The 14,113-nt window shown below is 30.4% G+C and overlaps 3 protein-coding genes and 1 non-coding gene across 6 annotated transcripts; 2 read left to right on the plus strand and 2 right to left on the minus strand.

Moving 5' to 3' along the window:
* LOC107419223 (pentatricopeptide repeat-containing protein At1g59720, chloroplastic/mitochondrial-like) lies at positions 1 to 1,947 on the plus strand. The gene has a single exon (XM_016027965.4). It carries the CDS (start codon positions 280 to 282, stop codon positions 1,885 to 1,887), a length of 1,608 nt encoding a protein of 535 aa, XP_015883451.4. The 5' UTR covers positions 1 to 279; the 3' UTR covers positions 1,888 to 1,947.
* LOC107419225 (2-hydroxy-palmitic acid dioxygenase mpo1) lies at positions 1,946 to 5,985 on the minus strand. The gene is made up of 4 exons (XM_016027966.4): positions 5,386 to 5,985; positions 2,595 to 2,657; positions 2,321 to 2,392; positions 1,946 to 2,225 (listed from the first exon to the last, which is right to left on the minus strand). The coding sequence occupies exons 1-4, from the start codon at positions 5,722 to 5,724 to the stop codon at positions 2,109 to 2,111; spliced, it is 591 nt and encodes a 196-aa protein (XP_015883452.1). The 5' UTR covers positions 5,725 to 5,985; the 3' UTR covers positions 1,946 to 2,108.
* Positions 5,986 to 9,342: 3,357 nt separating this feature from the next.
* On the minus strand, positions 9,343 to 9,416 carry TRNAI-AAU (transfer RNA isoleucine (anticodon AAU)). The gene has a single exon. It is a non-coding gene; the product is annotated as a tRNA-Ile (tRNA).
* A 750-nt stretch (positions 9,417 to 10,166) lies between these two features.
* Positions 10,167 to 11,715, plus strand: LOC107419224 (photosynthetic NDH subunit of subcomplex B 4, chloroplastic). 3 transcript variants are annotated; one of them, XM_048473936.2, is made up of 6 exons: positions 10,167 to 10,355; positions 10,450 to 10,494; positions 10,631 to 10,790; positions 10,888 to 10,943; positions 11,022 to 11,093; positions 11,331 to 11,530. In XM_048473936.2, exons 1-6 carry the CDS (start codon positions 10,272 to 10,274, stop codon positions 11,379 to 11,381), a joined length of 468 nt encoding a protein of 155 aa, XP_048329893.2. In that variant the 5' UTR covers positions 10,167 to 10,271; the 3' UTR covers positions 11,382 to 11,530. The 3 variants fall into 3 exon arrangements, with proteins under 3 accessions (XP_048329893.2, XP_048329891.2, XP_048329890.2); XM_048473934.2 differs by having other exon boundaries at positions 10,179 to 10,355; positions 10,453 to 10,494; positions 11,420 to 11,715; XM_048473933.2 differs by having other exon boundaries at positions 10,182 to 10,355; positions 11,420 to 11,715.
* Positions 11,716 to 14,113: the final 2,398 nt, after the last annotated feature.

The raw sequence follows: 14,113 nt of genomic DNA on the forward strand, positions 1-14,113 counted from the left end.
AAATTTTGAAAGGACGAACAAAATCAATTGATACCTAGATTATGATGGATTAACATGCATTATAGAATTATATATATATATATATATGTAATCACGAACTGATTTTGGTGCCCATCAAGAAGGTAACACGAACAACTTTGGGCAAGTCTGGATTGGCCCAAGACATTTCTTGATGGTCCATTTGACTTCAAAAAAATTTGATACCGCCGAGAGAATTAAAAAGAACTCTTAAACCCATCGAGGAATTTTCAGACATGACAGCAAAATTGAATCAGAATTATGACCGTTTGCAAACTTACCCTCCAAAACTCAAAGTTTGTCTCTCTGCTTCCTTACCAACACAGAACAACAAAGCTCTCACTCTTTCAGCTCACTGTCCCTTCCTTCTCTTCCTTGCCAACAACGATAATCGAAGACGGAAATCTATTTCAGAAGACCCAGCAAAGGGTTATGTCCCTTTTCAAGCGCTGTTCCACCATGAAAGATTTAAAGCAAATTCATGCACATGTTATCCAAACTGGGTTTCATCAGAACCTTTTTGTTATGGGCAAGATAATCACTTTTTGCTCGGTGTCTGATCGTGGAGATATGGATTATGCTGTCCGGGTTTTCGAGAGAATTGATAACCCAGATGGGTTTCTTTGGAATACCATGATTAGGGGATTTGGGAAGACTAGTTTGCCTGAAAGGGCATTTGAATTCTATAAAAGAATGTTAGAGATAGGAGAGGTGGCAGACAATTTCACTTTCTCTTTTTTGCTCAAGGTTTGTGGGCAGTTGGGATCAGATTTGGTGGGCAAGCAGATTCATTGTTCAATTCTGAAACATGGGTTGGAGTCTCATGTCTTTGTGAGGAACACTCTTATTCATATGCATGGAATGTTCAAGGACATAGAAACCGCCTGCCACTTGTTTGAAGAAATACCTAGTCCAGATTTAGTAGCTTGGAATACAATTATTGATTGTCATGTCTGTTGTGGAAAGTGCTCGGAAGCTCTTGATCTATTCTTGAGAATGCTGCGGACTGGCATCCAACTTGATGAGGCCACAATTGTTGTGACCCTCTCAGCGTGTTCCATTATGGGTGCTTTGGATTTTGGTAGGTGGGTTCATTCTTGTATTGATAGTACTGATCTTGGAAACATTTTATCGGTGTCTAATGCTCTCATCGACATGTATTCAAAGTGTGGAGCCGTGGAGGAAGCACACCAGAAATTCTGTAAGATGAAAGAGAAGAGCATAGTATCGTGGAACACGATGATCATGGGACTTGCAACTCATGGTCATGCAGAAGAGGCATTGGAATTGTTTACAAAAATGTTGAATGAAGCACATGAGAAACCAGATGATGTTACTTTCTTGGGAGTTTTGTGTGCTTGTAGCCATGGAGGGATGGTTGGTGAAGGAAGAAGATACTTTAATATTATGAAAGATTACCATATTCAACCGACCATGAAACACTATGGATGCATGGTCGATATCTTGGCACGAGCTGGATTGGTGGACGAGGCTTACCTGTTGATAAGGAGTATGCCAATGGAGTGTAATGCCATTGTGTGGAGGACATTATTGGCTGCATGCCGATTGCATGGAAACATCGAACTTGGAGAGAAGGTGAGGAAGCATCTTTTGGAGTTGGAACCGGACCACAGCAGTGACTATGTTCTTTTGGCAAACATGTATGCAAGTATGGGTCAGTGGAATGATATGTTGAGAGAGAGAAAATCAATGCAGCATAGGCGAGTTCAGAAACCAGAGCCTGGTAATAGCTTCATCGGAGTTCATTCTCACTCGAGGTTGAGAATGGAATCAGCTAAAGTTAGTCCTCAGTCGATGGATAGTATAAGCAAAAACAGCATGACTTCATTTGTTCCAGGCTGTTCTTGATTATGTTGTGTTCATTTTGACAGATGAATTGACTGTTTTGAAACTTGCAAGTTGCATATACTCCAAGATAAATGATTTAATTTGAAATTCTGTGTTGAGACTAGAAACTGTAGATAGTGCAAATCGGTTTCACAATACATGGGTATAACTAATATGGCTATCCAATTTATTTACACAGGACTAAACAAAAGGAAAGTCATCTGAACATCGCCCATTTGAGTTTAAGAGATTTTCTTTTGCTTCTTGTCTTGCCACTCTTTGATCTCAGCCTCTATCTTTGACTCCACTCTTGCACGAAACCCTGGATATGGTTCATAACCAAAGACCGTTTGAAGAACCTACAAGAAACAACAATGGTGATGTCAATAGACAGCCATCAGATAGCTTGCTACCCATTCCTTAACTATGGAAATTTCAAGAAAAATCGAAATACCTCAAGCAATACAAAGAATGGAGCCATCAGAAAGGCTTGAACAAGGTTGTCTAAAAGAGCAGGTGCACGTTTCTCCAATTGTCAAAAAAAAAATAATAATAATAATAAATAAATAAAAGATAAATAAAAAAAATAAAGAAGAAGAAGAAGAAGCATTTCATTATCATGTGATATAATTTATTGTGCTGCTCGGAGAATACTAATAAACTGAGATAGATGGCCTGATAGGAACATGGAAACAATGCATCAAATTCGAAGTTACAGAGTTAGTCACCTCAAACACTCCATGCCCTATAAACTGTCCAGTCCAACAGAACAATTGGGCAGCCAGCACAACCTGCATATAGAATTGATTTTCAAAGCATTTGGGATAAAATATATGGTGAAACAATTCTATAAATATCATAGAAACTCATTCTACTTAATTAGGAAAAAGGGATAATATTTAATTTTATCAATTAAATCGATGACAATAAACAAACTCAATTCTAAATGAATTTTCCAACTACAAGTGATCAGCAAAATTTCTTGCAAGTTCTTCCTGCATCAGCTAATAAATTTCAATAATCAGACGATATTTTTTTTTTATATCAAAAGAAAAAACAGTTAAAATGCTACAGCTAAAAGATGCAAAAGTCCATGACCTTTTTTAATCAGCCTCATTTATCTGAAACTTTTTTAAAGTTATTACTAATTTTGGAGTCTAGTTCCAATATGAATAGGCCAGTAGGCACAGCATCGTCAGTAACATTTTTAAAAATCTCCAAAAATATATGGAAAATCTTATATTGTAAATCTCTTTTGTTGATGGGCAAAGCTCACCCAGGAAAATCTCCTTTTTCTTGGTGCATCATTCAGTGCGCACATTTACACACATCAACAGGCATCTAGTCAATGTACATAGACAAGATAGAACTAGAAAACCAGGACCTCAGTATCAGATTAACGCATCCCTAACAAGTTGAAACCTCTCTGTCCTTAATTGGAAACATCATAACAGTAGAGGAATTAAACCCATAATACGTTTATCATAATGTGAGCTAAAGTGCTTCTAGAGGGGGATTAGAATAATGTTGAAGGAAAGGAAAAGAACCAAAACAAGATCTACTAGGACCACACAATACTAAAAGCACATAAACCTTTCTATGAAAATTCAATGGAAATCTGTCCTAGCTGGTCCAGAAATTGACCTTCAAGTTGGTACATTTCTTTTAAATACCACAATTGCTATTTATGTGGCTCCTTGCGGTTTGAAAAGTCTATGGTTCACAACATATGCTAATTATAATTCTCGGACATGTCCTATCAATTTGGTGTAGCCAAAGCACAACTTTTAAACACAGCTTCTCAAATAAACAACGAGCACCAACTTCCAACATATTAAAATAAATAAACATATGAAAATCTAAATTAGGCTTGCGGGAAGCAACACCACATGATTAATGACTCTGTAAAGTCAAGTTTGGTAGGGGAAAAGAAAGGAGACTGAGAAGGGTAAGAATTGCAATCCAAGGACTTATGTATAAGTCAATAAAGGACAGAACACTAGTCTGTTCATGTCCTCCAATATTTCATATCAGTAGGTTCCACCAAAGTACAAATTTTTAATTACAGCTTCTCAACTTGAAAAAAATAAAAAAAGAAAAAAAAAAGAAAAGAAAAAAAATGTTTTAATGCCGACCTTCTATAGATTAAAATAAACAAACAGATGAAAAAGAAAATTGGTAACATCCATGCAGGATAGCAACACCATATGAATAAAATGACTTTATAAAGTCAGGTTTGGAGGGGAGGTAAAAGAAAAGGAGAGAGAGAACTGTACAAATTCGTAATGTGAGAAAAGAACAGTACCGATCATGAAAGATGTTAGACCATGAAAATTTCCAAAATGATATTAAATCTTCCAGTCAAAAGATACCAAATGCATTATCAGAAATATAAAGAGCTTATGGGATTATTTCGTAGCACATGAAGATTAAACTTGAGATGGAAATAAAAGGGAAGTTAATACAACAGATAGAGGTTCAGCCTGTTATAACCCTATAAAAAACCTAAAGGGAAATTGAGTATAAAAAGATTGGGAAGTTAAAAAGAGAGATAAAGCTACTGCAATAAGCTGATGATTGGTTAAAACGCTGCATGGGCTAATATGTGTAAAGAGAAGTCAATAATCACTAAATCATTAGAATTTAGATACATACACCGTAAACATGAACAATCTTATTCATAACTGATTAACAGAAAAAGAAGAAGATAAACCCAAAAGGCCAGAAACATAGAAGGCAAAAAACTGAAATAAAATCCAAACAACTTCAATCTGTCTGGAATTAGTGAATTAAAGAGGCTAGCTTGCTCATTGTGACTTTTCATCATTTTTAACTGTTCATCAAAATGACGAATTTTCAAACCACTATAAAGTACAAAACCTAAACCATTTCAAAACCAGAAAATATCAGAAAGAGGAAACCATTTCAAGCAATAAATTATTTGAAACTTCGGCCTTAAAAAGTCAAGTTGCAGCTTATTTTATGTTTTGTACTTTGGAGCAACGGCCTTAACAAAGTCAAGTTGCAGCTTATTTTATGTTTTGTACTTTGAAGCAACAGCCTTAACAAAGTCAAGTTGCTCCCAAAACTGCAAGCACTATTCTTATGAGCAGCAGTCCTATAGACCCTCCTTAAAGTTTTACACAGCCCTAAACACAACAAAATAAGAATTTTCGAATCCTACAGTAATATGCAGAAACAATAACAAATTAACCACACAAAATAGTTCCAAGGTAAAGAGAAAATCATATTAACACAAAACAAACAAAACCCACACGAAATTATTGGTATTTGGAATTACATCAATTGGAAATTTGAAGACGTTTTATTCAGCCAAAAAAAAAATTATAAATTTAAAAATAAAATAAAATAAAATAAAAATAAAAATAAAAAGCAAAGAACGGCCAGAACAAAAATGAAAGAAAACGAAAAATCCAAAAAAATGCTCATAAATATATTTTCATCTCCTACACATTCTCAGCTTAGACTCAAACAACAAAACGGAAAAGAAAGCCTTACCCTCCAAGCAAGAGAGAACCCAAGATGACTTGCGACAACACTGGCTCCAACCCAGCAGAGAAAACAGAGTAAAGCAGCCAAAGACCCAGCTTTCTTATCCAAAAACACATAGAACAAGGAATAGATCACGGTAAAAACGAACCCAATATTCAAAACAAAGGGTTCATCAAACCCAGATGGGGAATTGAACAGAGCAGGTGTGAAATACAAAATTACAAGAGTAGTGAACAAAATTGGCCAAACAAAGAAAGTATGTATCAAAATGTTAATTGGGTTGCTGTGATATGCCCCATAGAAGGCAAAGTGCTTCTCAAGATCCAACAATCCAGCCCTACCCATTCAAACTTTTTTTTTTCCCGGAAAATGGAACTGAAAGATTTTCCAGGAAAAGAAGAATGAAAAAAAGAAATATAAAAGGTGTGTGTGAAAAAATAGGAAGACGGAGTAGATTATTCAGATAGATGGAATTCAACGAAACCAAGGGGCTAACAGCACAATGGAATTGAAAATTTTCCTTCTACGTTTTACTTTCTCAAAGCTTCTTTATTGGCGTCTTTTCCATATTTTTTCTTCTTTTTTTTTTGTTTTTTTGTTTTTTAATATTATTCCAATTTTCCATTAGTATATGGGTTCTTTGTCTACGATAATAACGAAGTAGAAAGACGCTGACCCATCATGCATGGACACAGTCACATTGCCGTATTAGAAGACTGGGCAAAAGGAGAGAATGTCAAAATGGTAATTTTGTCTCGTAGCCAAAATTACAAAAAAAGGACGGTCACATGTCACGTCACGTGAGTGTTTGATATCGCCCCTTGATCAGGTGGACCCCACTAGGTATCATGTGGTACTTAATTGTAATTACATCGAACGGTTGATGTTATTGTTGTTGGAGGATATGTGTCCATATCCAACATGCACAATGGATTTTTTCAAATACAATTTGTCCAACAAAAGGAAAAAAATATAATCCTATAAAAGAGAACATTTTTAGAAACGAATCATTTTTTGTTTTTAATACCTAGATTATGAGTTTTGATCAATTCATAAATCCACATTGACTTTTGGTCTTATCAAATTCATCGATCCGCATCTTGTGATTCTTTTTTTTTTTTTTTTTTTTGGCTTTTTTATTGATGCAATGTAATTTCATTAAAAGTATTAAAAAAATGTTAAGATTAATGTGTCATAAATTATACATGTTTTAGCAATTTGCACTTTATTTATTTATTTGTTTCACATTTTGCATAATGAATTTCACTTTTTCTTGCACCGCTATATTTTTTTTATTGTTTATTTTTTAATAGACCTATCATATGGGATAAAAAAAATAAAGGTGTAAAGTGTCATTTTACATGGTTTAGAATATAAACTATAAAAATTTTGAAATAAAAAATTTATTAAAATACAAAAAATGTTTATTAAATAATACTAATATATTTTAAAGAAGTTTGGGGGAAAAACTACAAAAAGTTAAAAATTGAATTTTTTAAAAACAAAGATAAAAATCTTTACAAAAGAAGATATCCTAAAAAAATAAATAAATAAAGACCAAAAGAAAAATTGAACATGCATAAAAAAATATTCTATTTGTAAAAGTTAAATTTTTATACACAAAAAAGTGATATTGATACCAATAAATCCTAAATTATATATACCTTGACAATTTGCATCCTAAACCATTCTTTTAGCACTGTACACCTTGAACTTGGTTTTTCTTGACACTTTGGACTCTTCTCATTTTTTCTATTGACTTTTTAACAAATTTATCATATGGTTAGCAATATGGTGCAAAAAATAAAGTTGTAAAGGGTAATTTTGTATAGTTTAGAGCTCAAAAAATAAATTTTTTAAATAAAAATTAATTAAATACAAAAAATTTATCACATACATTTTAAAGAAGGTTGTAAAAAAAAAGTAAAAAAAAAAAATTAAAATGTGATTTTCCAAAAATGAAAAATAAAAATCTTTATATACAATAAATATCCTAAAAAATTAAATAAATAAATGAACATGCATTAAAAATATATTTTTTTTTTGGAAAGGTAAAAATTTAATAGAAAAATACATAATAGAAAATCTTATAAATATCTTTTTTTCCTAAATAATAAATATAAATATAAAAATTTGTGTAATGCATCAAATAAAATATTTTATAATAATAAATTTCCAAGTCTTTTAGATTTTATAAATACTTTATTGTTTTTTTACAGGTTTTTATGTTTTATTTTTTATTTAGAATCTTTATAATATGTACAAATTAATATTTAATTTTTTAAAAAATAAAATATAAATCCAAAAAACATAAAGACAAAAAGAAAATTGAACAATCATTAAAAAAAAAATTTGGAAAAGTAAAATTTTATGAAAAAAAATACACATTAGAAAATCTTAAAAGTATTTTCTTAAAAAAATAATAAAACTAAATAAAAAATGCATGAAATAAATAAACTAATATATTTTATAAAATTTATATTTTAAAGTTTTCTTTTAGATCTTATAATAATTGCTTTTTCTTTTTATAAGTCTTTCTTTTTCTTTTTTAACCCTTAAAATATTTACATATTTATTTATTTATTCTTTTTTAGAAATTACACTTGCATTCCTTTTAAACTTGACTAAATTATTAAAAGAATAATAAATCATTTAAATGAAAAAAAGTTTATTAATTTTTCATTAATTTTTTATTTAAAAATTTTTATATTTTACATTCTAAATTATATAAAATTGCATTTTGCACTCTCATTTTAGCTCCATATACCAATTATGTGACTAAAGTCTGTTAGAAAGTTAACAGAAAAAAAAAAAGAGAATGGTGTAAGATGCAAAGAAAAAGGTACACAATACTAAAAAAAAACGTCAATATCCATATAAAAAAAATACATATTAGAAAAACTTATCAGTATCTTTTCTTAAATATAAATCTGAATATAAAAAATTCATGTAATAAATAAAATCAATATATTTTGTAATAATAATTTTCAATTTTTTTTTAGATTTTATAAATAGCTTATGCTTTTTTATGGGTCTTTATTTTTTTTTATTTAGAATATTAATAATATTTACAAATTATTATTTAAATTTTATAAAAATAAAATAGATATTATTTAAATTTTTTATTTGAAAATGTTGTATTTTGCATCTCAAACTATATGAAATTATACTTTCTTTTTGTGCCTCATATGCAATCAATGTGATAAGTTTATTATAAGGTTAACTGAAAATGAGAGGAGAGTGCAATGGTGCAAGGAAGAGTAAAATTCGAGGTGTAAAATGCAAAAAAATAATAATAAAATAAAACTAGGATGTAAAATGTCAAAACATGTATAATTTAAAATGCATTGATACTGATAATATAAATATTAAAAAGAATAACAAATAGAAGAAAAAAGACTAAATAGATAAAAAGTAACTGTTTTTTAAATAAAATGAAATTCTATTATTATTATTATTATTATTATGATAAGAAGGTGAAGTTCTATTACTTAAAGGGTAGATATGAAACGAAGAAAATGGACCCGATGATTTTCATCCCAAATTCATATTATAAAAGGATCTAACATAATTCTAAATGATTATCAATATATTTTCAACCTTTTTTTTTTTAAAAAAAAAATTTTGAAAGTATCTAGATTTTTTTTTTTTGATATTATGTTTTGTATTAATAATTTTTTAAGGCAAACAATGAAAGAATAACAGAAAAAAATAAACATTTTGTCCAGGCTGTTGAAAGCATCTATATGTTTTTTGTAATTATATTTTGTGTAAACAATTCTATCATCGTAAATTGTTAGTTTTATAGACTAATTTTAATTTTTTTTTTTTTTTTTTTTTTGGGGGGGGGGTGGGGGTGGTGTGTTTGGTGGGGTGGTTGTGTGGGTGGCAATAAAAATGGGGCAAAGAATGCAATTAAAAAATGACAAGAGATATAAAAAAAAAATTTAAAAGCAAAAGGTTTGGCCCATGCAGGTCTCGAACCTGCGACCTTCGCGTTATTAGCACGACGCTCTAACCAGCTGAGCTAATAGGCCAGTTGTCTTACCCCAAAAATATTATAGTATAGTATAATTGATTAACAATACATAGCTTTGACCTTCCATATGCCTCCCCCCCACCAAAAACCCAAAAAAATAATAAAAAAATAAAATAAAATAAAATAAAAGAAGAAGAAGAATGACAAAAGTACATCATAGAGAAATTTTTTGCTGAAAAATTTAGGGATATAGGCAAACGGCTCTTTATAAATTAATTTCATGACCATAATACTACTCATTTAAGATCTTTTTTTTTTTTCTTAAAAAAACACCAAGAATTTAATAAATTCAAACATCACTTCTGACTCTTTAGTTACACTTGCTACTATAGTCTAAGCAGGTTCATTAGCATATAGAAACTGTCTTTTTGTTTTTTTTGTTTTTTTTTTTTTTTGGGTAAAAAAAATGAATCTCCAGGTGGATATGGTCTGCCTAAGAACAATTTGGATTAAACATAAAACCTACCAAAAATCAAACTAACAACCTCAGACTCCCAGGTGATTAGTCATCTGGTTTTCTTCCATTGCTCCACCACCTCGTGTGTAATAATAATAATAATGTAGTCATTTCTAATAACATATATCTATATATATATATATATATATAGATATATATACACACACATTCAAAAGGTTGCTAAAAAAAGGATATTTAGGTCATTTAATAAAATGCAGTAACGTTTACCCATATCCATTGCAAGCGTAATAGGAGAGCCGGATGGCCAATCAATCCCTTATCCACTTTCTCCCCCACACAAACAAAATACCCAAAAATTAAATAAATAAATAAAATGTGAATTAAACACTTCTGAAAATACATTCATCATTTTTCTCTTCTCCTTGGTCAAAAAAAATGGCGGAAGCCATCATGGGCTTCACCATTATCAAGCCCCATATCCACACTTCTATTCAAACAACAAACCCATCTTCTAGAACGGTAAAAAATAGCCTTCCTTCTCATTTTTACCATAATCTAAAATGGGTTTCAAATTCTGCAAATAAGAAAAAATGGATTTTTTTCCTTGTTGCAGCAGCTTAGGCAGTGTTCAAGCTCTGGACTGTTCAATGGGCCACAGGTAAGTGGTTACCACTTAAATAATATAATCAATGCAAGGTTGAAGTGAAAAATAAAAGAAAATAATTCTGTTGTATAAATTTGTTATTAATCGATGCTCTATGTTTTCATATATATGTTATGGTTTTGAATGATAGCTTGCAGTGAGAAAGAGTAAAAGAGGGTATCTAAGTAGAGCAAATGCTTTCCCAGATTGGCCTTTAATGGCAGTACTAGTTGAGCATATGGAAGGCCAAAGAGACTACGTAATTAACAAATCTATTTGGCATCTCAGTGACAACGCCATAAAAGATGTTTGTAAGTGTTTGATAATATTCTTAAAGGAGTTGAATATGAAAATTTTCAGGAATCAGTCTGTTTTTGTTTTTTAATTGGTCTTTTCCTGGATTTGTAGATATCTTATACATCATGTTCACTTGTTGGGGATGCTTAGTCTTTGGTTCTATGAAGGTAAGAATTTCATTGTTTGGAAATTCATAATTGATCTTTGGATTGAATTCTAATAGATGAAGAAAGAATATGTTTTAGGATCCATACTATGATTCCGAGGTGTATAGAAAAGATGGAGGAGATGGAACTGGACATTGGGTGTATAACAAGGTACTTCTACTTCTCATATGAATCATTATTTTGATTTAATTTGGAAATAACGAATAAGAAAAAGGCAAAATTATTTCAAAATGGATTCCTAAGAAGGTTTCAATGATTATGGTCAGTAATCGATCTATTTTGAGTGTTTAAGATTCACAATATTGGACCCCAAAAGCAACCCTCTCATGAGTGCTTTCTTATAGCGCCATAACTTTAGTCACTGTAGCCAATAAAAACATTTTTCAGGAAACAGTTGATTTTTTACTTTACTGTCCTTTGCAAAGACCGGACAAATAAGAATATTGACTGGAAATGAGTGAATGATAAAATTGCAGCAAGAAGACATAGAAGAAAATGCAAGAGCAGAGCTGTGGAGGGAAGAGCTGATAGAGGAAATTGAGCAGAAAGTTGGTGGGCTGAGGGAGTTGGAAGAGGCTGGCAAGAAGTAGGATTTTCTCTGCTGTTTTCCATTTGTTTGGCTTTTACTATTAAAACCATGTTGTATATGTACTATTCAAAGTTTCAACATTGTGGACGCTTATCTAGTTGCTCACAATAGCAATCAAATATGTAATTAAATGTATTGCAGATCATGAATCAAATGGGTATATTACACTGGACATTTTAAAAATTTTTTTGTTATTACAATATGATATTTTTGTGTTTATATTTTTATAACTTCACGAAGATATCTAATTATAATTAAAAAAAAATCTTAAAAAATATGCAGTGTAATATATACTAAAAAATATATCCTAAAGTAAAAACAATATAAAGGTATTTAACTATTGTGGATCGATTTGAGAGTAGAACTACTATATATATATATATATATATATTTGTATATATATAGTTTTTGTTTCATAAATTATCACATTTATTGCTTCTGTACCAGTGAAGCTTGACCAGTTGAATACACTCATAAAAATTATTTCTTTTGCTAGAATGTAATTGAATTTCATTGATGATATGAAAAGGGACAGCCTCTCTATAGATTAGGAGCACACGGAACACCGGAGCATCAAATACAACGAAGATTTTAGTTTGTAAAAGATAATATATAGGTATATATTGCGTAATAGAAGGACAAATTAAATTTCTCACCAAAAAGAAACAAATTAAATTATGAGGATAAAAACTGTAACCATTGCTCAAAAAACACCAACTTGATACTTGATGACAAAGGTTTAAACAATTCAGTTGGCTTTTCGGAACCTAATCTCATTAATTTTAAAAGGTAAATTAAAAATATTCCATGGTAATAAAAAAGAAACTTATATCTTTGCAAGGGAGAAAAATTTGTTGTGTTGCTCTTGTTTTAAATCTCTTGTAGTTATCAAAATTAGTTTATTTTCTTTGGTGATCTTAAAAGTAACTGGATAATAATCTTGTAATTTCACTTAGAACAGAGAAATATGTTTTCAATTCTTTTATATAAATACTAATGTTGTGTTGTTTTAAAATTACATCATTTTGGCTGGTAATTTCCTCTTAACTCCATTAGTTTTATTTTATATCCACTTTTGATAAAAAAAAAAAAAAAAAAGGCCCAGAAGGTCCAATTGACTTGAAATACATATTTTATCTCAAAGTATATTATTTTAAAGAAAAAGTAGTTCAAAGCAACTTATGAGGTTTATAGTTTGGGAATAATTTGGTTAGTATAAACTTTATAATATGGGCTTGATTTAATTTATTTTACCATAAAAGTGACCTATTTAGGGATTCTTAATTTAATAATGATAAAATAAGCTAAATCAAGCTAAGGCTGCCTATAGATTCACCTTAATGTAGGAACCATGCCTTAATCTTTGTTTCCTTTAAGATTAAATCCATATTTGGACCACCTTATTTTAGCTAAGCTCATCTCTTTGAGAATCCTTTAGCCAAAGCCTCTGTTTAGTCTATTATTAAGCACAAGTCCTTGGCCCATCTCTGAAAACCCTCTTTATTAATACTTTATTATATATAGAGTAGTTCTATGGTGCTATCCATTTCTATACGAATCCGCACTAAAATTGATATTTTAAAAAATAAACATTGGTTTTACTCTGTGTACGTAAGCAAAGCCAATTTTTTTCTTAAAAAACATCAATTTGATGCGGTCCACATGCTGACGGTTCACATCGTAGCCCCATCATATATATATATATATATATGTTCAGATATATAAACTTTTATGTGTGTATATATATATATAGATATTCTACAGAGCGGACCGTCCCCATGTAAACCGCATCAAAAATCGATACTTTTTGAAAAAAATATCAGTTTTGCTGTGTATTTTGTATACAGCAAAGCCGACGCTTGCTGTCCGTATATAGACGGTCTGTACCGTAGAACTGTACATTGCAAAGCTGATATTTTTTTTTCAAAAAATGTCGATTTTTAATATGATCCGTATGCGTACGATCTGCACTGTAAAACTACTATATATATATATATATCTGTTTATACATATTTTTATATTAAATAGATTTGTTTGTATATATTTTACCCTTGCGTGATTTATTGTGCATTTTTTGTATTTTAAATAATATTTATACTTGGTTGATATATAACCATCCAAATTTTAAAATGTATAAATATACACATTTACATCAGTGTCTTATATGCAATTTATCTGTCAAAAGCACAATTTCAGCACCTTTTGTATAAAAGAAAATATTATTTTATAAAAGGATTTGGTTTTCCAGAGAACCATCAAATCCTCTTTCCTTTTATCTAAGAAGAAGAAACTCTGTTGCCTTCTTAAGAAACCTTTGGTAATCAGAGTGTTGCTATAGCTAAAGAGGGAGAAAGAGAGCCTAGAGAAAAGAGAAGTCGCATCTAGTACCTATCTCATATCGGGATAAAAGGTATCAAGCTTATCCGGATGACCATTTATGTGCATTAATACTTCAGTTTTTATCCTCTTTATTGTCAAATATAGAAGGAAAACTATCTCAATCATCACACTTCCTTTTTAACCACTATCATTACTAACAATTTAACCACCATCATTACTAAAGTTTTATTTTTATTTACCG

The sequence above is a fragment of the Ziziphus jujuba genome, chromosome 2 (assembly GCF_031755915.1).
Source record: "Ziziphus jujuba cultivar Dongzao chromosome 2, ASM3175591v1".
In the NCBI taxonomy this organism is placed as follows: Eukaryota; Viridiplantae; Streptophyta; class Magnoliopsida; order Rosales; family Rhamnaceae; genus Ziziphus; species Ziziphus jujuba.